At 50.6% G+C, this 22817-nt stretch overlaps 9 protein-coding genes across 9 annotated transcripts; 4 read left to right on the forward strand and 5 right to left on the reverse strand.

The window, feature by feature from the left end:
• Positions 1–7: 7 nt before the first annotated feature.
• On the reverse strand, positions 8–1255 carry ASPGLDRAFT_166636 (TatD family hydrolase; the record flags this gene model as incomplete). Its single annotated transcript, XM_022542629.1, has 1 exon — positions 8–1255. Exon 1 carries the CDS (start codon positions 1223–1225, stop codon positions 8–10), a length of 1218 nt encoding a protein of 405 aa, XP_022403139.1. The 5' UTR covers positions 1226–1255.
• A 303-nt stretch (positions 1256–1558) lies between these two features.
• Positions 1559–2822, reverse strand: ASPGLDRAFT_121066 (uncharacterized protein; the record flags this gene model as incomplete). The annotated part of the gene is made up of 2 exons (XM_022540203.1): positions 1559–2459; positions 2491–2822. Coding segments are annotated over 2 exons (1233 nt in total), but the record flags the coding sequence as incomplete, so codon positions are not given.
• Positions 2823–3234: 412 nt separating this feature from the next.
• ASPGLDRAFT_44246 (putative alpha/beta hydrolase) lies at positions 3235–5443 on the reverse strand. The gene is made up of 2 exons (XM_022545988.1): positions 5020–5443; positions 3235–4936 (listed from the first exon to the last, which is right to left on the reverse strand). The coding sequence occupies exons 1-2, from the start codon at positions 5161–5163 to the stop codon at positions 3389–3391; spliced, it is 1692 nt and encodes a 563-aa protein (XP_022403141.1). The 5' UTR covers positions 5164–5443; the 3' UTR covers positions 3235–3388.
• A 178-nt stretch (positions 5444–5621) lies between these two features.
• On the forward strand, positions 5622–7358 carry ASPGLDRAFT_44247 (Spo7-like protein). The gene has a single exon (XM_022545989.1). The coding sequence runs from the start codon at positions 5815–5817 to the stop codon at positions 7168–7170; it is 1356 nt and encodes a 451-aa protein (XP_022403142.1). The 5' UTR covers positions 5622–5814; the 3' UTR covers positions 7171–7358.
• Positions 7359–7850: 492 nt separating this feature from the next.
• ASPGLDRAFT_56060 (uncharacterized protein) lies at positions 7851–8455 on the forward strand (the record flags this gene model as incomplete). Its single annotated transcript, XM_022548171.1, has 2 exons — positions 7851–8158; positions 8223–8455. Exons 1-2 carry the CDS (start codon positions 7921–7923, stop codon positions 8453–8455), a joined length of 471 nt encoding a protein of 156 aa, XP_022403143.1. The 5' UTR covers positions 7851–7920.
• Positions 8456–9516: 1061 nt separating this feature from the next.
• ASPGLDRAFT_80440 (MCM DNA helicase complex subunit MCM3) lies at positions 9517–12978 on the reverse strand. Its single transcript, XM_022550069.1, has 8 exons — positions 12787–12978; positions 12707–12725; positions 12597–12648; positions 12491–12537; positions 12318–12423; positions 12001–12264; positions 9876–11941; positions 9517–9815 (listed from the first exon to the last, which is right to left on the reverse strand). The coding sequence occupies exons 1-8, from the start codon at positions 12860–12862 to the stop codon at positions 9779–9781; spliced, it is 2667 nt and encodes an 888-aa protein (XP_022403144.1). The 5' UTR covers positions 12863–12978; the 3' UTR covers positions 9517–9778.
• Positions 12979–13167: 189 nt separating this feature from the next.
• ASPGLDRAFT_166648 (putative translation regulator (Cya5)) lies at positions 13168–17504 on the reverse strand. Its single transcript, XM_022542630.1, has 2 exons — positions 17371–17504; positions 13168–17297 (listed from the first exon to the last, which is right to left on the reverse strand). The coding sequence occupies exon 2, from the start codon at positions 17224–17226 to the stop codon at positions 13336–13338; it is 3891 nt and encodes a 1296-aa protein (XP_022403145.1). The 5' UTR covers positions 17227–17297; positions 17371–17504; the 3' UTR covers positions 13168–13335.
• A 144-nt stretch (positions 17505–17648) lies between these two features.
• Positions 17649–19865, forward strand: ASPGLDRAFT_80442 (signal recognition particle subunit SRP68). Its single transcript, XM_022550070.1, has 3 exons — positions 17649–17867; positions 17941–19083; positions 19135–19865. Exons 1-3 carry the CDS (start codon positions 17677–17679, stop codon positions 19628–19630), a joined length of 1830 nt encoding a protein of 609 aa, XP_022403146.1. The 5' UTR covers positions 17649–17676; the 3' UTR covers positions 19631–19865.
• A 735-nt stretch (positions 19866–20600) lies between these two features.
• erg5 (C-22 sterol desaturase erg5) lies at positions 20601–22397 on the forward strand (the record flags this gene model as incomplete). Its single annotated transcript, XM_022544299.1, has 4 exons — positions 20601–20760; positions 20846–20996; positions 21066–22305; positions 22362–22397. 4 exons carry the CDS (start codon positions 20601–20603, stop codon positions 22395–22397), a joined length of 1587 nt encoding a protein of 528 aa, XP_022403147.1.
• Positions 22398–22817: the final 420 nt, after the last annotated feature.

Below are 22817 nucleotides of genomic sequence, written 5' to 3' on the forward strand. Positions count from 1 at the left end.
ATAGACTCTACCCATGAACAAACCTCCTCCAATTATCCCCCAACTTCCTAACCCCCTCCTCCAACCCCCACCCTCGAATCTCACAAATCCTCCTTACAACATCCTCCAAAAGCCCATCCATCACCGGCCCCGCCGTATGCAAATCACTCTCCACAAGAACTCTATCATCCGGCAACGCCTTAACGACATCAATCGCCTTCTGCGCCCCCGGCGCGGAGAAATTAATCACATTCGAGAAGGAGAAATAGACATCAGATGGATTGGCCAGGTGCAGGAATTGCTTCACTGCTTCCACGGGTCCGGAGTATGAGTGCATGCAGATGCGTGGTGGGAAGGGAAGTGACGGCTTCTTCTCTTCTTCTTCTGATGTAGATTTGGATTGAGATGCCTTAGCGGCATCCTCATCACTTTCCTCATACGCCCCCGCAACACTCCCCCTCCTCCTCTCCTTCCTACTCGCAACCCTCCTCTCATACCCCTTCCATAGTTCCTTAAACACATCAAACACAGCCCCATGCGCCTGCACACTATGTATAGACACCGCCCTCCCCATCTCCCCCGCCAACCGTAACTGAGCCCTCAACACAACCTTCTGGTGCTCCAAGTGTACCCGGTACGGAGACAGTTTCCTTCCCTCCCGCGACCCAGGTGTCACGGTATTATCGCGGGTTTCGAAGTCCTTGGTTGTCCAGGGGTTGGGCAGGCGGAAGGCGCGGTCGAGGCCTATTTCGCCGATTAGGGCGGTTGGGTGGGTGCTCAGGCGGGTGCGGGTTTGGGTTATGAGGTTGGAGAGGGGTTTTGGGGATGGGAGGGAGGATATGAAGTGGTTTCCTGTGTCGTCGTCTTTTGGGGAGGGTGTTAGGACTTTTTTGTAGTGTGCTTTTTTCAGGTCGTCGTCGTCTTCGTCTGTTGATTCCGGTGTTGTGGTGTCGTCGAGGATTTGATATGAGAACCATGGATGCCAGCCGAAGCATGGGAGGATGCGGCCCTCATTCCCCCCATTGTTGCTGTTTTCCTCTTTTGAGAACTTTGAGGCGATATTGAATACAAGATCCTGGTCTTCCCCGCGCGTAGACATAACCGTAAGCTTCCTCGCTTTCATCTGCGGGATCTCGGCGATCGAGGCCATGATATCTGTTGGGTGGCAGTGGGCGTCGTAGACACCCAGTTCCCAAGGGAAAGGGTCATTGTGTGTTTCTTTCCCGGGGCTGTCATCTTGGGACATGGTCGTTTGTCTTGCTAGAAGCGCTTGAGGTCAGTTTTGTACCGGGTATGCGCTTTGGAAAATGGTTGTTGATGTTGGCGGTGACGTAATTTTATATTGTTGCCTGAGGCATACATAATGTGTAGTTAGCTAACTAGTTATTCTATAGGGCTGTATCTAGATCATCACGCCTTTATTCTGTTTCTGGTTCAGATAGTGGTTTTTTTTCAGATGGCAATGGCTGCAAATCCAATAGCAGAGATAGCGATGGCGCATATGCAGACCCGCTGTATGCATATCCCCAATGCGCACTCAACAGCCGTGCGAATCTCAGACCCAACTGGAGTATGTTGTCTACACCTTATCTCCACCGTCATAGAGTGACTCAGCAATAGACTTGCTATTCTCTGGAAGCACGTCTCGCAAAATGGGGAGAAACATTGATCTTTTAATTGCATCAGATACTTTGGACCCGACAACGTTTGCCACAATGGAACATGCGCTCAGCAGGAATAGCACAATGGGAATATCCTGTTGCTTCGATGACACTTTCAATGCCAAAGTCTGAGTGGCCTCCAGAGCTCCAAAGGCCAGCCCAACGAAAACTTCACACACGATCGTGTCTGCTATGCTCGAATTGCGTCCATTTTGGCCAACGTGGATCATTAGGCCGAACCCGAGAATCGTTAAAGGCAGACAATACAAGCAGAGAGCCTTAAACTGCCGAGTGAAGTATACGACAACACCGAGCAGCGCATTCGACAATATCGCGACAGCAGGGGCGACGTTGGCGACATCGAGAGCCGTTGATGTTGTGAGATCGTAGATCACAATGCCGAGCATTTGAATAAGAAGACAATAAAGATGAAAACAGAAATGGTGGATGAAGTTGAACATGAAAACACCGGCAATAGTACGATCCCTGAGGCTTGCACAGTCAAGCAATCTATCCTGAGCACCATAACTTTCCCATAAGAAAAACCCACATAACAGACAAGCCCCTATGACGAGCAGTGCGATGAATTGCGGAAAATCATACGTGACATGGTCGATAATTTCCACAAGATTGATAGATAATAGGATGAGTACATAGGCCGCCTTAAGTAGGACAGATCCCGTTATTAGATGCCTTGTAAACGCAATGACAAGCCAATGAGCGATGTGGTAAACTACAATAATTTTCATAGACATAACGAGCAGTTGACCGAGGGTCTCTGAATCTTGCTCGTGTATAAGCTCCCTTTGCCCTAGCCACCTGCAGGTAGAATCGAAGGACTCATGCTAACGAAAAGGGTGCCACGGGTGTTATAATGGCACAGGTCCCGTACGTCAAGCGCCAGTTACCCTTTACCGCTTGTAGAAATGGATCACCGATTACCCGCTTCGTAGTAAGGTTGATTATTGATGGGATGCCGGTAAGCCCCAGTGCAAGCGCTCTGTGGCTGACTTCAGTGATATCAATGAAGAAGATGCTGAGGATGAAGGTGATTATCTCAGACCCAAGCGTCCTGAAGGTGTTGCCGACAGCATATGTTGTGTAATCATTGCACGATGCCAGGACCACGATTCCAAGTAGGTAGACGCAGACGAAAATCATGAAACCCTCCGTTTGACCCCAACCGTAAGAAGCGATGAAGCAAGGCTGGGAATGCAGGTCATATCCCGATCTGTACAGAGTTTGCCTGCGCCTTCAGGGATGATCAGATAAGCTTGCAAGGAATATCGCACTCGGATCTTGTGTGCCAGAGCATGGCGCTAAACCTGCATTTGAGGCTGTGATTAAGTCTCAAGGACTGTTGGAGTGCAGGAGTGCATGTCAGAAAGCTGTGCCAAGTTTGGTGATGAAACGCCTGCTGGCAGTGAGACCAAAAAAAAAAACATGGTCAGCATTATCTGATATCACGCTGGCTTTCCCCCATCGCCGTCCAGATTGACAGCCGAGATTCTCCATCGCAAGGTCTGCCGCTTAAAAAAAAAAAAAAAAAAAAAAAAAAAAGGGATTGAGAGTGATGGTTGAAAAGGGGTTGGGTGCAGCATGTTGTGTAGAAGCATATTTATTGTCTATATTATATATGCATCCTGTACACGTATAGAAACAAACCAAAGCCAAACAGACAAAACTACAATCCCAACTCATTACCATAACACATATATATCATCTTCCTGAAATGGTACAATCTATACTCACGGTCTCCTGTCTCTCTCCTTCCGATTAACATCTTCCATCTCCTCTAAGATCGTCTTGTTAAACTCTTCATGTCCGTCCAAGTAGACGTGGTGTCCAGATCTCTTGATAACTACCACCTTGGCTGAGCCGTTATCTGCCTTGCGCTCTTCCGCGGTGGCATCTTGTAGAATCCGTCGTCTCTCCTCTTCGATCTTGTGTTTAGCTGCCAGGCCGCCTGCGGCATCCATCCAGTCATGGTCTCCGTACATGAAGACTACTGGGATGCCGTTCTCGCGTTTGATGAGCGTAGACTGGCCATCGGTACGACTCGTCGGTGCGTCATTAGGTTGGCTTAAAGCTGGCCGAGGAGATGGGACCTGCGAAGCATCTGTCACTTCGGCCGGCTCCCAGTTCGGAGAGGATGAAGAAGGCTGGATCATCTGTCGTCCAACGTCCTGGATGCGTCTGATCAGAGGACTGCGAGCGAATGCTCCCGGGGCGAGAATGTATGCCAGTGCATACTCCCCACTGCCTCGAAGACTGAAGATGGAGTAAGAATAGTCGTGTAACGACTTAGCCTCCTCAGCGGGAAGATGCGAAAAGCGTCGCGACGTCCAGCCGGAGACAATTCGCGGTCCAAAGGGACCTGCCCAGCGCACGAGCGTGAAAGGTGAGATGTTCTGGTCCCAGAGGTAGGCAAACCACTTGGGAAGCGTTCGACGAGGTGGACCGCTCGGCGCCGTGGTGGCGGCTCCCGTAGCATTCGCAGAACCCTTGAGAAGGACATTATTGTCACCCTTTTGTAATTCCCCCGGAAGGGGAGGAGTGACGGCCGCGGTTGTGGTGCGCTGCTGATCCTGGGTGACTTCGCTGGGCAGAGTCGACTCTGATGGCTCGGGCATTTCAGCGGTCACGGCATGGGGATCTTCAGGGATACCCACGGGCGAGGCAAGAATGAGTTTGTTCAGACGACCAGGGTATTTGAGCGCATAGGCAACGGCCATGTATCCTCCAAGACTGTGGCCAAGAAGGGTAAAGCGCTCGATCTTGCGCTTGATGCGCCACTCCTCCAGGGCATCCACAAACCAGTCCTCAGCCTCCTTGATCGCATCTTCCCGCTTTTTGGCATTGATACGAAACGAGGGGCGGGTGCTGCGACCCATGCCCAGCATATCCAGCGCATGCAGTTGCCATCCTTTGAGCCGACTCAACGGTTCGAAGTTCTTGTAGAAAAATCCCAAACCAGCACCATATCCATGTAGCATAACCAAATGTTGATCAGCCTCTTCCCCAAGTCGTTCTACCGAGAATTCGTTGAGCGCGCGGTCCTTGCCACTCAACTCGACCATGCTGGACTTCCATCGACGGGGCCCGTACGGATCACCGAGGGAACTGGCGGCCACTTCGCTCTGCTGACTGGTGTCTGTATGTTGCAAACTGTCGACCGTTCCATCCGTTGCGTCTGTCGTTTTACCTGTCTGTTGATGCGTCGGGGGTGTACGTTGCAAATATGGTAGATGGGAGAGCACCTTGTGCTCTGCGACAGCAGCCGGGATACTAGCCCACTGAGACAGCCCAATAAGTTTCAGTGACTGCCTGATTTCACAATAGAGTATTACAGACACATCACGAAAAAACAAGCACGTACCCATTGACTGAAGCCTTCTCTGTATCCTAAGGGAAACCAGCCCGAACCCGCTGCCAGGCCACCGCGAGCAGCATATGGAGTGCTGTCGCGACGGCCATGGTCATGGGCGTGACTTTCTGATGAATCCAACCTTTCCGACGCCATGGAGGATATCTGTCGCAGCGAAGAACCCGGCTCGAGCGATGCGAAGGATGCGGAATGACGAAGAGGCGAGTCGGTCTGCCGGGCGACCTGCAAAGTAAGCAAAGGAAGTCGTAGTGAGAACACTTTGTTGCACGGGAAGAAAGGAAAGAGTGACAGAGAGAGAGCAAGAGGATCTCCTGTCACTCGATGCGATCAAGAAGACGAGTTCATACAAAGTGGCAAAGAGGAAAGAGTGTGGAAGATGACAGGAATCGGAAAGTTGGCGGCGCGAAAGAAAACCGTTGATCCGACGTCACATTCAAAACAACAATACAGAACAGGAATAATTCAATTACATATACTAGCAGTATGAAAACAAATATATACTTAGCATAGAAATAGAAATAGATAAATACCCCGCAAAACACATGACAACAGTACTTTGTCGTTCTTAACAGCTTCATCTTTTACCTGTTTCGGCTTCTTCTCCTTTCCTCTTCTTACTCTTCTCCAAGGAAAGACTCTCTTCCTTCTTCTGTCTCTTTTCGTCCATGCCATGAACTAGCATTTGGCCGCGAAGGCCGTGCTTCTGTTTGTTTCCACCTCTGAATCTATATTCCGTTCATTATAACCAATCATCCCGGCTGCTGCTGCTGCTGCTGCTGCTGTACAATGGCCACTTCCGCCAACCTCGACCAGCTGGTCAAGGGATCTACTCCCTCTTCTAATCACACTCTCTCAGCTCCTGCTCCTTCGTCCTCATCTTCTTCCGAAATATCCGACTCGTCATCCTTTGCTCCCCAATCCTCGTTCACCGCATCGCCCGATCTCACCTCATCATCGCCATCCCCGGCATCCCCGCCGGATCCGCTGTCGACCCTGCCTTCCTCCCCTCCTCAGATCTATCTGAACCTTCTTATCCTCGAAAGCTCTCTACGGGCTCAATTTCTCGCATTACGCGAACGTCGCCGTCAAAATACCTTTTTCCTACTTTTGCTGGCTGCCTGGATTACCTACTTTGGTTATGCACTGTTCCTCCGGCCGCGAGAGGATGGCCGCGGCGTGGGCGGTTCCGTATACTGGGTGGTTGAGATGGGTGAGAAGGTCGCTTTGCTAGGAGGCATCGTTACAGCGCTACTGGTCTGGGGTACTGGTCAATGGGAGCGTGGAATTCGCTGGCCGCGGCGCTGGCTCGCCGTCGCCAATCGCGGCCTGCGTACCATGAACACCAAGATTGTGGTCATTCGCGGGCCCTGGTGGCAGGAGCTGCTTGGCTATTTGTCCTTCCTCTTCCCGTTTTCGACTCCGTTCTTCCCATCGCCAACCGGGAACTTCCGCTACGTTGACCGAAATCTGTCCGAGAAGCGCGGGGGTCGGCCGCATTACCCGCAGTACTATAGCAGCGTGGACGATGAATCGGGACTGGTGGAGGAAGACCTCAGCCCGGGAGGTGACTATATTAGGTTGCTCCTTTTACCCAAGTCTTTCTCTCCGGAATTCCGCGAGAATTGGGATGACTACCGCGCCGAATTCTGGGATAAAGAAAACGAACGACGTGCGCAGCTGCGGCAGAAGCTGCACGAGCGGGAGCGTCAACAGGCACAGCAGAATAAGAGTAGATTCTGGTGGATGAGTTTTGCATGGAAGTCTTCATCCCCTGCGTCGCCGTCGCAGCAGCGTCGACGGCCTGCAGCAACGGGAACACCCCAGCATCATCGCCACCACCATAGCTCGAGCTCGAATCCCAAATCTGCCACCCGTCGCAGTACACGCTCGGAATCCCATTCGCGCACGCCCTCTCGCAGCACTACTCCCGTGGACGCGGACGAACGTCCACCCTCGCGCTCGGGCACCACCGGCCGTCCACGACGAGGAAGTACAACTCCGTCCTCCACACCGATAGGCACTGAGCGTCGAAAGAGGAGCAATTCCAAGACTCTTCCTTCGCATGGGTTGTCGCCTTTAACTCAGGCCCAAATTAGGGAGGGAGTGCCTCAGGAGATTCGAGAAGTAGGGAATGCAGGATAACACTTCCTTGCGTGTGAATATGTACGGCCGTTTTGCCGTGCAGCCATTGTTATACTACTAATATGCTTTTTTCTTTCTTTGTATGTTTTATGTGCATGTCTAGGATCACTGAGCAGCCTGGGGTATATAGGCAGTTTCACTGTGACACGTTTAATTTGAGATAATGGAACTAAATATAACATAATTCCTTCTTCCAGCCTGTATAGACTTTTGGAAGCGTATGTACCATGTACCAACTCGAGCATTGAGGCTAGGGTTTCTGTCATGCCCTGGTCCAGTTCGTTACAAGGAAGACCCTGGGCTTCAGACAATCTTAGCAATGCGATTGGCTCATTCAAGCCAGGTAGTACATGAATGTACTGCGCTATCTTATGGGAGCTTACGGATCGTCTGCCGGGAGTTGATCACGACCCCATATCCGTAGATACAATGCCAATCAGTCAAAGGCTGCGCTGAGGGCTCTATCGTACACGTGAGGCGAGCAGTTCATCACATGTGACAACTGGCCTTGTATGGGAAGAACAGTCACCAGATAAATCGCTCATATAAATGCTCAGGTTCTCTCGGATCCAAGGCTTGGAGGTCGATTACTACTGGTGCAGCCAGTGCTTATCCGCAATTGAGCTGACTAGGGTAAATAATGGCTCATCGTAAATATAAATGAATGATTCTTCCCACTCCCAATATCAAACGTTGATTCCATATTACAGATCTAAGCTAGATCTTCTATCTTCCCTAGTCCCCGTAAAAATGGGCATCTCATCTTACCATTCAAATGGTCAAAGACCACTCGGCCCAGACAGCACAGTCCCTAAGGAAGAATGCGAACGCATCATCCAAACCCTCCTCCAAAAGGTCTCCTATAAGTACCCCAAGCTCGAGCATCGCAGCGATCTCAAGCCCAAACTCGAAAATAACCTCCGCGCCCTAGGGCTAGGAGACGATCTAATCCAACGCCACAACGGCGCAGCCATTAGCACCACTCTGCGTCATCCAGTCATTTTACTCACATGTCTCCATATATCTCCAGGAAACCATAGCCACGTTCACAGCAATCACCGTTCTAACCGGCGACCTCGCTGCGGAGATACGGGGTCCTCTTCACCGCTACGCGGGACAGCTCGTTAAAGGCGAGCAGCATGAGCATGTCCTTCTCATAGCTATGACTAGATGGTTGGCTCAGCATGCGAGAGAATTCGGAGTGTTTGGCGGGAATATGCTCATCAAGTCCACGGTGGATTGTATCTCGGCTAAGCACATGCGGTTAGTTAGGATTGTTGATTAGGGCACCAATTTGCTCGTCATGGAGGCAAAATGCTTCTGTTTTGTTCTCTCAACATTGATGAATTGGCCGAGGCATGTTACTCGTCAACCTAACTTCAAATGGGAATATCCCGACATTCTCCTCAGGCCTCTTTTTTGCGGGGTTCTCGACATGTTTGACGAAAGGGAAAAGGGAACTGGACATGAACTTGCTCATCTTCCGGCCAAACAACTCTGATGATGTGGGACACAGACGGACCTATTTGAGCTTTGATGATAACCAGCTTTTTTTTATTGAACAGCTGATAAAATTTCCTGGATGCCTTTGCGAACGAACGTCTCGCCCATCTCTCATAGCTTGTTTATGAGACTGTTCCTGAGCTTGACTTCGAAGTTAGTCAAGTCTATGATCTGTAAGTGAGCCAGAAAGGCCACCATTCGGCTCGGAATAACTCGCTATAGTTCCGGTCTACACAACGAGTGTACGAGGAATGGAAGCCGGGTAACGGACAGGTACAGCTTCAAATCGACGATTGCCTTAAGGGGATACCGTTAACGACAAAGTACAATTGCCGTTGTTCTCACTTGTCCACCCACGATTGCCAGCAAGTGCCTTCACTACATCTGAAACGAGTGGTTTTACGCTTGTTTCATTTGTCAAGCTGAGACTCTGTCTCAACAAAGGGGATCATTCAGAAACCTTCTCCAAAATGGGAAATATGATCCTCGCACGCGCTCGCGGATCACCACGGTTCCAAATGTGTGTAAGTTTTACATGACGAGAATCAAAAACCTTGCACACACCGAGTTTTCGCAAGGAATACGCCTCTACAGAGGTTAAACGCAACGAGTCAGTAAATCGTATATCCTGATTACACCAGAATGTTGCAAGATTTTATCGCGTGCATAACTAACCAGAATGCACTCATTCAACCTATGCTATATGATAGGATACAGCAAATTAAGCCGTATATGTTGTATGCTTATGCTCCAATCACCCAACAAGGGCTTCTGTGTTGACATAGGGCTTGAGGCAGCCATACTGGCTTTGGTCGTATACCACCATGATTCAGGAGATTGTATCGAATCCCAAAATATTCAGAGTTGACATTGCTAGAGTTTATCGCATGCATAAACTATCCAGAATGAAGACCTATTCCAAAGAAAATTTCGCCACTGACAGCTGCAATCTGGACGCCGGTTTCAAGAGGTTCAAGGTGGATTATTTTCTTGGATGTGATCTAACGCCCACACATGATATTAATCATTTAACATATACTCGTTAAAGCAAACCAAAACCTCAAAATGTAAAGTAAAAGGATATTATTCTATAATCATAATCAAATCAAATCCGATAAACTGTCTCATCATCCTCAAGGTACCTGTCGAGTCACATTATGTTAGCTATTGTCCAAGCAGGTAAAGGGAAGAAGGGTACTCACATCAACTGATTCGTCTCATTCATAGCCTTCAGCGCTTGAACCGCCTCAGATCTCTGGAACACAGCACCCTCGCCAAGCCCCGGCGCGTTACGCACAGAAGTATTCACAGCGCCAATAAGCTCCTCGACATCTGCCGTGTCACCATCAGCAAACAACCGCGATCCCATCAATGAACCAAGAGTCTGGCGGAAGATTGCCAGACGAGGTGGTTGGATTGGTTGCGATGCTGCTGCTGCGCTCTGGGACTGCGAGGTATCTGACATGAGTTGCGATGCGGGCTGGGACGAAGCCACTGACATCTGGGATTGGGATTGGGATTGGGACTGTGTTTGTGTTTGTGTTTGGCCGGTCTGGCTCGAGCGCATGTGTTGGCCGCGGGGGCTGGCTTCGTATAAGCCGTCGCCGTCCTCTGATATGTCTTCGCCTTCTGCGTCGGCGTTGTCGTTTGTGCTGGAACGGGTTGCTTGTGTGCGTGTTCGCAATGTCCCACCCCGTCGGGTGCTGCGAGGAGTAGTGGTAGCTGGGGTTTCGTCATCGTCGTCAGAGTCCTCATCACTGGAGTCAGAGTCATTGTCAAAGGTCGTGACCTTTCTTCTTTTCTGGCGCTTATCCTCAACGACTTCCTTGAACATGGCGAAACGCAGAATGGATTCAGCATTCTTGGCATCTTTCTCATCGACGCGGCTGGACAGTCGTGCTTTGGCGTGCGCTGTAGACAGACGAATCAAGGTTTCCAGTGTACGTGCGGTGATAGGCGCGGTTCTGCGTTGGCTGCCCGAGAGTTCATCGTTACGCAGAGCAGAGTATGTGGCAACAATGTGGTCTGCGGCTCCCTTGGTCAAGACAGGCTTTATTCTGGACTTGGCATACTGGATATACTTCTTGACGAAAGGGATGCTCAGGATTTCGAGATTCTTCTTGCCTCTGTCTCTGTTCATGTTTGCAATTCCAGCGTGGAGCATAACGTTGAACTTCTCATAGACATCAGTGGGCTGGTTTGAGTCTTGGGCCTCTTCGAGGCCAACACCCAGACTCTGGTTGAGTTGCTCCCGAACAGGCACGCCCTCCTCGACACCGGGCTGACGGTAGCGGTGCATACGCAAGACGTGTTCTGAGACCATGCGGTCCTTGGAATCTTCAATGTCATCGGTGATAACGAAGAGCAAATCGAAACGCGACAGGAGGGAGTCTGGCAAAGCAATGTTCTTGTGCGGATCCTTGTGAGGATCATATTGTCCGTAGATAGGGTTGGCGGCGGCCAAAACGCTGCACCGGGCGTTCAAACTCGTATGGATACCGGCCTTGGCGATGGTAACTGTTTGCTGTTCCATAACTTCGTGGATAGCCACACGGTCGACGTCGCTCATCTTGTCGAATTCATCAATGCAGACAACACCACGGTCACCAAGAACCATTGCACCAGCCTCCAATCTACGCTCTCCCGTCTCCTTGTCGGAAGTAACAGCAGCAGTCAAACCGACACCGGAAGATCCTCGACCAGTCGTAGCAATTGCGAGAGGAGCGGTATTCAAAACGAATCGAAGAAGTTGCGACTTCGCCGTCGATGGATCACCAACCATCAGGATGTTAATGTCACCACGCAAGTGAGTACCGTTGTCCAAGTTCTTTTCCATACCACCAAGCAACATCAACAGCAATGCCTTCTTGACGTAGTCGTGCCCGTAGATACTCGGTGCGAGGGAGTGCGAAAGGAGTTCGAAGACGTTCTTCTTCTTGGAGATCTTGTTGATATTCCGGATGTCTGTGTCGGTAATGGTCGCCTGTGCAATTCCACCACCGGACTTCGAAGACAATTGGATGATGTTGTTCGCCATGACGAGGGTGCGGAAAGTGGATGACCCGTTCCCAGCGTTTCGGTTACCCAGCGTACGATATGTTCCCACCAATTGAATTCTGTCACCGGGTTTGGCACGGTCGACCAGGTCGTCGTCAAGGATCACATCGACGCTGCGCGGAAGCTGGCCTGCTGGTGCTCTCTCGGGCATTTCCTGGATAGAGATCGTTTGGTGGTCCATGTATGTGGAATAACCGTACTCTGTAATAATCTGGTGGAAAATACCCATTAGCTATCGCCAACCTGCCTTATCTTGTAACCTGAGCATACCGGGTTCTTTTCATCATCTTCTTGCGGGTAGACATTCAAACTCGTCGCCCCACTAGCACTCATAGTCTGGTCCCTATACCTCCTAGACAAGAAGCGATCCTTCTTTTCGCTATAGTGCACACTCTGTATAATCTTTGGACGAACCAACGAGCATTTCGTAACAATACCCTCGAGCGAGATCATCCGGTTCAAGTGAATCGACCCCAGTGTTCTGGGATTGCAGGAGAATTCGCCGAAAGCGCCGACATATGCGCAGTAATAGTTCTGAAAAACCATTAGTTGTATGCGTTGGTTCACTGGGTCTGAGGATATCGTACCACATCGTCTCCCGTTTCTCTCGATGGCCGGTTCGACAATGTCTTGATAACATCCGTCAGGGCTTTGTCGAATGCTATCGAGTATTCGAAGGGCGAGGTGAGAAGCCTGCGAATCACCGATAGTTGTTAGCACTAGCGGTCAAAAATAGAAAGAAAAATCTGTGACTACCTACCCATCTGCAAGTTCGCGGTTATGCGCTCTGATTTCATCAATGCTAACCTGTAGAGAAAAACCAATTAGCTGACCATAGTCTCCCTACTAAAGGTAGGGCGCCATACTAATAGACGACGCAGCCCCCGGTTAAGCATCAACACAACATCCGCTCGATAACTGTCGGCTTGTTAGAAAGGGCGCCGGAGTCGGGCTTCTCAAAGGTAAAATCACGAACCTGCGCGCTCTAGCATCGGCTGTCGCAATTTCCAGTCAGCGAAATCCTAGCCGGTATAAAAACAAGAGACAATAGCATACTTGGATCAAGGAACTCGACGGCCGCTCGGACTCGATCCTGAGCGGCCTCGTCACGGAGCTGCACCCCATCGTCCATGGCGAAACTGGTTGTAGAGGCTGTGGAAGAATGGGCGACAGGTTGCCAAGGGGTCCGGAAATTGTGAAAGTATTGGTTTATGTTCGGGTCGTTGAGGTGGTGATAGCGATTATGCTGCCCTGCGGAGTGGGATGGCGGAGGATCTTTCTTTTGGTGCCGGCGACGCGCGTTTCCAAATTGGGAATAATTAGAACGCGTCGCGCGCGACTTCTATTGATGATTAAGCTGTCAATTAATGGTACACGTGATCTACGGCGAAATGGTTGTAAATGATAATTTTGAAGAGAAAAGATCCAAGAGATTGGAGAAAAAATTGAATAGAGAATATCTACTATACATTCCCAACCGCGCTGTAATGCTTCTATGCTCTTCATACTTCGTGACAATGCGCACTATACAAAATATGGACGTAGATCATACATGTCAAAAACTATCTATACATTTGAAGAAGATTCAGAGAAAATATACAGGACCTAAGACCGTTCATCAGGCTCCTTCTCTTCGGTATGCTTGAGGCCTTGCTCCTCGTCGGTTGCTTCAACATCTTCCGCATCTTCTGCAGCATCGGGTTCTGATACGTCGTCTGCTGGCTCATCTGCTGGTTCTTCTGCTGGCTCGTCCAGCTCTTTGGACACCGGCTCCTCCTTCACAAAGGGTAGTCTGAAAACATACAAGCTATCAGGCTTCCTGAGATACCGTGACTCATCATCGGGATCAACAAGGCCGCTCGTTGCTTCATAGCTAGTTTCGGTCTCGATGTCGTGCTCGTCTTCTGGGTCGAAAGTCTTAGGAGGAGGGGAGCCCTCGGGTTCATCCTTCTCTGAGACGGAGGCCCTCGCTTTCGACTTGATGTCAGCGACGAGTAGATCTAATCCGCCAGCAATACTTGTTCTAGCGGCTGCTTCGTTGGAGAGAACGAGAGCAGAAGCTCTAGGACGACCTCCAACGCCAAGGACACCACCGGTCCATACCCAAGGCTCCCATTGAAGGGGAGCTTTCCTTTTATCGCGTTGCTGTTGACGAGAGCGGAGCAATACGCCCTGGAACTTTTCGCGGATATAAGGCATGCTACCCAATGCCTCAAGAGTGTTGGGGGCCCCGTTATACAAGGATTGCAGTTCCGCACCTCCTTCGACGACACTTCTCTCTCGAAAATCAAGCAAGGCAGAGGCGAGGTAGACCATGGAAATATAGGTGGGATGCATGAAATCCGGCTGGATTTGGTTCCAATATCTTCGCCCTTCTTTGAAGAGGTGATCGCGGCGCCTTCCATGTCTACGATCCTCGAGCTCTGCAATTGCTTTGGGAACCCCTGGAGGTTTGATGCTGAGTCCACGGCGAATAAATTTCCATCCCGGGAAATTAGGCATGAATTTCTCCTCAAAGACAGCAAATGCCTGAAGTTGATGTGATGGGTTGTCAGACGTTGCGAGCAGCTGGACATAACTCGACCAATTATGAGTGGACAGACTGAATCCTGCACGCTCAACTTCAGCCACAACCTGCGGGATCCTTTCGAGCTCATTGCGATACGCCAACGAACGCAAGTACAGAGAGAGGGGTTTTGATAGCATGAACGTATAAGACGGGAGAATTCTATGTTTCTTTGAGATGAGCTCCTCTGACAAATCAGAAGCATCGGAATCCACGAGCAAATCATGGCTGCCTTGGGAAGACTGGGGTAGAGAGGGACGGGGAGGGTAGAGGCTGTCTGCCGGTGGCAAATGGGCAGAAAGCCATTCATCAACGTTGAGAGGAGTGGCCAACTTGATCGCACGAGGAAATACCAGACGCCAGCAATCCTCAACTTCTTTATATTCGTCAGCCCGCAAGTGCGCGAGCATCAGGGTGTTAAGCAAGCGAAGAGGCGCGATTTCTTCCACATTGTCTGAAGAGCGTAGAGTTTTCTGCCGGCTGATGAACTGGTCGAATAACTCCCGTACTTTCCGAGACGCTCCCTTAGTTCCATATGCATTCATGACGTATTCATAGAACATGCTGGGGAAGGCTTCCATGGCGGATTGTCTTCCGGTGGCTGGCATCGGCTCCTTTGTAGCCAGTTTCGTAGTGTCGAAGTCCGCGATGGTCTCAGCAAGGAACTTTTCGGCGTTTTCAAGGCGTGCACTGGCACTCTCCTCGGGCTTTCCACCAGACCTGATGGATTGCAAGTCTCTCTGCAACTGGTTCTTAAGGAAGAGGAGGCTTGAGCTGGAGCCAGGTCGCTGGAAACGTTCCTTAATCTCACGGAAAATAATGTGTACCATGTCACGATTCCGCTCTCGAACGTAACCGTACAGAATGATGGTGTAATGAAACTCGGTTGCATGCACGCGCTTGTTTCGGTGAAGGGACCGGAAAATTCGACGAGCAGAATTGGTCTTGCCAATGAGCGCCAAGCTGAGCATCAAAGCGGCATATGTCATGCCATCAGGTAAAAGTCCTGCCTTGTCCATTCGTGAACGGATTCGTGAGACGGCTTCTAAGTCGAGTCTGAATGCGTAGTGCCAAAGTAGCATGTTCCACATTCGTACCCGCGAGCCCTGCACGTCCAAGCCGAGGCAAGTCTCGGCCACGCTTTCAGCCACGTCAAACTTTCCATTGCGGCAGTACGCCTCTACGATTGGATCAATCATAGGAGCCGTAATCTGCATCTGGCGTTCTTTCGCCATAGCTAGCAGACGGCGGACATTGTCGATATCACCTCTGTTGGCACAGACGCCCATCAAAATACCGAATGTATGGGAGTTCAGTTCCACCCCGCTTTTAAGCATTTCATCGAAAGTTTGGAAAGCCCCACTAACGTCACCCGCATTCGCGTGGGCAGTGAGCAGATTGTTCCAGCACACCGTATTCAATTCAAGGCCATATTCCTCTGGAATCCGGTTGAATTCTCGACGGGTCTCTTGAATGTTTCCAACCCTTGCCTGGACGTAAAGAAGCGGAGTTAGCAGCCTGCGGCTGCGCGGCGGTCCATGGTCGGATACGAGCTTGTCGAAGACTTCGCGGACTTTTGCGACATCACCGGCCCTTGAAAATGCAACGAGAGCATTCTTATACACATCGGGGGTGGGTTTTCCATGAAATTGCGAGAACTCCTCCATGAAATACGTCATACCGTTGGTGATGTCAAACGACACAAGAGTCCTCATCATGGCACGAATGATTTTCGCTGGAGGCACCTCGTCCGGCAACTGCCAACGAAACGTACGGTAAATGACAATGGACCGAATGAATGTCGTTCGAAGCTCCGAAGACTGGGAAGTCTGGATCAATTTGTAGAAATGTTCCGCGGTGACAATGCCGAGTCCTTTGTATCTGCGTAGAAGGAGAAGAATATTTCTGGAGGACGTGTTTTCGATGGCTTTCAATGACGAGAAAGCATGATCAATAAGGATGCCCACAAGTTCGCGAGCAGGGCAAACATCACCTTGGGCTTTGAGGAAGTCCGCTAGGCCAACTATATTTTTGAGGAATAACGATAAATCCACCTGGGAAACGACAGAACGCAACCATTCACTGTCGGGAGACCGCTCGTCTTCAAAAGATTTCGGCCGTAAATTCCACATATCTTGAGCAATATCCCATTGCGCATTGTTTACCAAGGTTGCGATAGTAAAGGCCAAGCACAGGTTTCCCACCCCGTTCGATACAGCTCCCTCGCATAATTCCTTTAAATCCGGAAATGTTCCAGCAGTCACACATGATTCCGCTAGGCGCAGGTAATCGTGCGCAGAGCGATGTTCGACAGGGATTTCGTCAAATATCTGTTTCGTCCGGTTACGGTCGAGCGGCCGTTCTGAACGACTAAGGTAATCGAGGAGAGCCGATTTCAAATCGAGGGGCCGGCCGGCAACTGCATATAGCGTCCAAGCTTCTTCATAGTCTCCCAACCTCCGCTGGTTGAACAACACTCCAAGACTGTCCCTTGCGCGTCCCCGTTCATCATCTTCACCCGGCTTTTCATGTTCCTCTAACACTCCCTGCCCCGCCTGGGCACTTTGATAACGACTAGCACTTTTCGAGACGTAATTTCTGGATAGACCGGGTACCGTTTTCCTCCTCCGCCGAGAACCAATTCTCTTCGAGGCGTGAAATAAACATGAGGCTGCAAAGGTCTTGGTTTGTGGTGGGTACAGGAAATCGAGAAACGGCGTTCGTGTATTTGAAGTGGCGCTCAGGCTATACGAGCCCCGCAGGTCGGAAATCTGCACGAAGGCCAAAAGCCAGGAAGGAAAATCTGCACTTGCTCCATTGTTGTGTCCGAGAAGAGGATACAGTGACCTTGAATGTCGAATGGCGCCATTGGAATCCCGGAAGAAACGCCGTCCTGCGTTCTCGAGGCATCCGGCAGCCCGTTCAAGCATCACCCTCGACTGTTATACCCTAAAGTCACCCGAAATATATCACACCGCGTAACATATCGTCTATCGACGGCCTGAAGTCAATGAATAAAGTCAGATCATATTCTGTTGCTGGAGCTTTCGTGATCTCAGGAAGAAGCGACGCACTGGGGAAAAAATATGAGCGGGAGCTCTATTCGCAGATCAAGCTTCGCGGATTCGCAACAACCAATTTTCAAGCACGAAATCTCTTCTCAATAAACAAGCAGAAGAGCAAGGAAAGCAGTAAAGATCAATGATTGTATCGACTGATGGCCAAAGACGGGATTTAGGAAGGCCTGGCAGGAAAAAGACTAAGGTTTCCCGCAGCGGCGGCCGGGCATTTATTTGGCCGAGACCGGGGACTTCCGCACTTTATGTCCCCTCCGCCAGACACCGTGTCCCAAGCAGCTCTTAATCAACATTCAAGCCAGCATGGAGATTACGGACTTTGTTTTCAATCAAAGGGAGGAGTCCCTCGTGGTCGGGGACTACAACGCCTACCGGGCGCACGCCACGCGCAAACTACACAAGCTGCGCAAGAAGCTCGGGCAGACTACACCCAAAGGCCGTAAATATACAGCCAAGCCTCCAGTGAGCGCAGGGGATATTGGGAACAATGTGACGTATGTCCTTGCCTTTTTCTTCCACGTGTGTGCAACATATAAATCAAAACTGTGCTGACTGTATGTATCAAAGCTACGCACACCTCTTACTACTCAGCTCGGAGCGGGCCTGGGCACAGGCAATGCAGATGAAATCTACACACTCCGCGGACCCTTCTGCAAAAGGAATCGTCGGTGCAGCTAGACGTCACATTATCTCGCGGCTGAACAAGGCCACCGGCTACTCGGAGCAGCTCGTCAACCTGCTACAAGACCAGTCTACGTCTGGTGCTACCGATACCGATATTGTTGAAGCGCGCGCATACTACGCTTCTCTCTGCGGAGCCCTGAACTTGGAGAAGAGGAAATGGGAACAATGCCTTCAGCACTACGCAGTTGCGAGAATCGTGTATACGACACTTGGTCAAATGGCCAAGAAGGACGCTTTCCGAGACCTTCTTTCCGGCACCGTGGATCCCAGTATCAGATATGCGGCGTATCAAATGAAACTTCCGCGCTCGAAGCCTCTTCCGTCATTGGCTATCAACTATTTCCCATCGAATACCGACGTTCGATCCGAAGTGGAGAAAGTCGATCCCAACTGTCTGAAGGAGGATGCGGCAGGAACCCGACGGACTGCTGATGGAGAGGTGCAACAGCTCCCGGAGACTATTGAATGGAGGTCGCGAACTGTGTCTTTGGAGGATGCGTCGATTTCTCAGGCCCTTGCTGCTGCTGCGGCAGCCGAAGCCCATCTTACTGCATGGTTGGCAGAACCTGCGGGCAAATCCGCTTCATCTAAAGATAAGGCTGCTGCTTATGATAACGTGATCATCGCCAGTCAGGATGCGGTTGATGCCACAAAAACTGCCATTGATGATCTTACCAGTGAGGGAGTTGACCCTGGTGATAAGAGGATGCAGTCGCTGCAAATCACTCGCACCGCAGTCAACTATGCTCTTGTGGGATGGCGTGTTGGTCGCAACCGGGTGCTGTGTGGGGAGCAGGATGATTCCTCGTTTGATGCCAACGCGACAAAGGCCTCTCGGGGCAACAAGGCCGGTAGCCGACGCGAGGAAGGCCATGGGAAGAAGTTGACACAGCTGCGGGAGAGGGTCGTCCTCTACGATTCTACGCTGCAGAGTCTGGATTTTGTGTTCGAGCTTCCGGGTGTTGTTGCTGACAATGCTCTTGTTGCGGAATTGGAGGCCAAACGGGCTTACTTCCGGGCTTTGAGGTATGCTCTTATTCTTTTCTCATGAGATAGACTCTCTAACCGTTAAAACAGGTGTCTTGCAATTGGTCGATCTCATGGCTTCCTCGGGAAATCGAAAGAAGCCCTGGCACTCTTTTCTCAAGCGCTGAAGCTTGCGTCGACTGCTACGTCTACTCAAACATCGGATGTTGAGGGACCACCCCGACTGGATGTTTCCCGCGCCCAAGCACAGACGCTAGCAACCACGCTGCGGGACCTTGTCGCACAGTACCGGGGTCTGGTTACTTTGGAACGGATGTCAGAGGAAGAAGCGTCCAAGTTGGCTAGCGAGCGGCCTGTGATTGAACGCCTGCATGAATACTCTGGAAACGGGTTAGATCTCAGCCATCTGGTTCCTGCCCTCCCTCAGCTGCAGCCCGTGCCGGTGAAACCACTGTTCCTGGATGTTGCATGGAACTACATTGACTACCCGCGTGAGGACCAGGGACCGAATCAGGGCACGACCGCTGAAGAGGCACCAGAGGAGAGAAAGAGTAGCCGGCGTGGTTGGTTTGGCTTTGGGCGGTGAAGTCGCATTCATGATTCATGTAACTAGTTATTTTACCATAGTGATGAGTCAGCAAGTGACATACACGTGCCAACCACGACCCTACTTGTAGTTAATCTGTTAGCCTTAACAAACTAGCATGGGGCGGGCTGACCAATCGGGAAGAGGACAACCGAATCAGCTGCTTTTTTGGAGCTCGGATAGCAAAACGTCAGCTTGGCGCCAAATCAGATGATGGCTTTATCCACTTGTTAGGGCCATTAATGCTATCAGTTATTATTAAACGGAACTATATGAATGTAGGACGCTTCATAACCCTATCTACATGAAATAATGCATGAATAATGCCGAGTTGTGAGGGGTTCATGCTATGCGCCCAGGTGTTCTTCTGGTATTTTTTTCTTTTCTTTTCTTTTTTTTCTGCCAAGACACACCGCCGGCCGCCATTCCGTCCGTTTAATTTCGCGGCTCCACCGCAGGAACACGGCCGGATGTTCTTCGTCCCGGTCCCTGAGAGCGTAAATACCGTATTTGCTGTACCCTTTTAAATACACGGCTTAGGACGCGCACACCAGGGCTGATTTTTTTTTTTTTTTTTCGGTACCTTAATATATTTCTTAAAGTAGTGTTAGTTAACTAACTATTGGCGCCGTGGGATTATTAATCGAACAGTACCTGCATGGCTGACTGTATCCGTGGTCCTCCGCCCGCCGCAACGGTGAATGTTACCGTACGTATTGGTATTACATGCTATACACTCCATTCCCCAATAGGATCCCCAGAGAATCTTCTTTCTTTCTTCTCCCTTTTCCATTCACTCACTTCACTCGCTCTCCTCATTCCTTTGTTTCCTCCTCTCCTCTCCTCTCCTCTTTCCCTCTTTGCCCTCCTTTCCCTTCTCCCCATCCTTCTTTTCTCTCCTCTCTTTTCCTTCTTTCCTCCTTACCTCATCTTTCTCGGGAGTTGCGTGTTGTTTTGTGGTCTGCCCATTATGGCTACCGTCAACGGGAGCTTTGTCTCCCCTATCGCTGATGCCACCATCTTCCCCAAGGTCTTTGAGCCTTCGGGGTTGGTCGCTTCTGTGTTCCAGGGCGTCTCCGTCTGGAAGGCTTTGTTGACAATGTTGGTTGGTGCTGTTGTTTATGATCAACGTAAGCCTCTATTTTTCTTTTATCTTTTGTCGCGTTGATAAAACTCGACCATATTCGATCATATCTAACAACTCAATTTACCCAGTGCGATACTTCTACCTCAAGGGCTCCATTGTCGGTCCTTCTTTCAAGATCCCATTCATGGGCCCGTTCCTTCAATCGGTCAATCCCAAGTTCCACGAGTACAAGGCGAAATGGGATAGCGGTGAGCTGAGCTGTGTTTCCGTCTTCCACAAGTAAGACATCCTACTGGTTTGCGCCAACAAATTGCTAGTCTATAGCAGCTGACTGACTTATCACCGTAGGTTCGTTGTCATCGCGTCCACTCGCGACACGTCTCGGAAGATCTTCAATTCGCCCGCCTTTGCCAAACCCTGTGTCGTCGATGCGGCCCACAAGCTTCTCGGAAAGACCAACTGGGTGTTTTTGGACGGTAAAGACCATGTTGAATATCGCAAGGGTCTGAATGGCTTGTTCACGCGCGCCGCGCTCAGCTGCTACCTCCCGCGCGTGGAGGAGGTCTACAACGAGTACTACCAGCGCTTCCTCAAAAAGTCCAAGGAGACCAACTTTGAGCCTACCGCTTGGATGTCTGAATTCCGTGAGCTCATGTGTGCCATCTCGTGTCGCACCTTTGTTGGCCACTACATGACCGCTGAGGCTATTCAGAAGATCGCTGATGACTACTACCTGATCACGGCTGCGCTGGAATTGGTCAACTTCCCCTTCGTTCTTCCGTACACCAAGATCTGGTATGGAAAGAAGGCTGCGGATATGGTGCTGGAGGAGTTCTGCAAGTGTGCTGCCAAGAGTAAGGCGCGCATGGCTGCCGGCGGTGAAGTCTCCTGCATCATGGACGCCTGGATCAAGGCGCAGCAAGATTCCGCCAAGTACCGTGCGAAGGTTGCTGCAGGTGAGCCCGCTGAGAAGCCTCCGCAAATCCTACGTGACTTCAGCGACTACGAGATCGCGCAGACCATCTTCACCTTCCTGTTCGCCTCTCAGGATGCCACTTCGGCCGCCTCCACCTGGTTGTTCCAGCTTATGGCTGACCGCCCCGACGTTCTGGACAAGGTTCGCGAGGAAAACCTGCGCGTTCGCAACGGTGACCGCACGGTGCCCCTCTCGATGGACCTGTTGGACAACCTGCCCTACACCCGTGCCGTCGTCAAGGAGACTCTCCGCTACCGTCCTCCCGTCATCATGGTTCCCTACTTGGCCAAGCGCGACTTCCCCGTCACGGACAAGATCACTGTGTCCAAGGGCTGCATGGTTATCCCCTCGATTTGGCCCGCTCTTCACGACGAAGAGGCATACCCAAACGCAGACTCTTTCGATCCAGACCGGTGGGTGACCGGCACTGCTGAGAAGCAGACCAAGAACTGGCTAGTTTTCGGCACTGGCGCCCACTACTGCTTGGGTCAGAACTACGCCACTTCCAGCCTGATGGCTATGATTGGCAAGGCCAGTATGGAGATGGACTGGGAGCACACCCCCACTCCTCTGTCCGAAGAAATCAAGGTGTTTGCCACCATCTTCCCTCAGGTACGTTTCTTTCTTCCATGTTTCTCTGCATTGGTCAAATTGCTAATGACCACCAGGATGACTGTCTCCTTACTTTCCGTCCTCGTCCCTAAACACCTTCTATTCTCTATTTCTCGAATAACAGCCTGGTGAGGTTCGTTTCGCATCAAGCGTTGCATATCACATTGGAACCAAGATACCCGAAATGCGACGCTTGAGTTTGAGACTTCCCTCGCCATTGTTCTTTTCCTATGCTGGAGATGAAACGACCAATGACACCTTTTTCCCTTCTCGTGATATAGTACTATTGCCCCATTTGGGGATTTCTTTGGGGTTTGATGATGCGACCTGACATAGCGATGGTTTTATTCTTTATTCATTTTTCTTCTTTTCCAGCTACTGTTAACTGGGGATCAGGACTTCCGAAACTGTATGATTTTGCAACGACCCATGTGGGATCGTCCATCTCGACTGATTATCGTCAGTGGAGCGTTTTCTCATTTTCATTCTTCTATTCCCCGTTTCTTGAAAAT

This window comes from Aspergillus glaucus (genome assembly GCF_001890805.1).
Source record: "Aspergillus glaucus CBS 516.65 unplaced genomic scaffold ASPGLscaffold_5, whole genome shotgun sequence".
In the NCBI taxonomy this organism is placed as follows: domain Eukaryota; kingdom Fungi; phylum Ascomycota; class Eurotiomycetes; order Eurotiales; family Aspergillaceae; genus Aspergillus; species Aspergillus glaucus.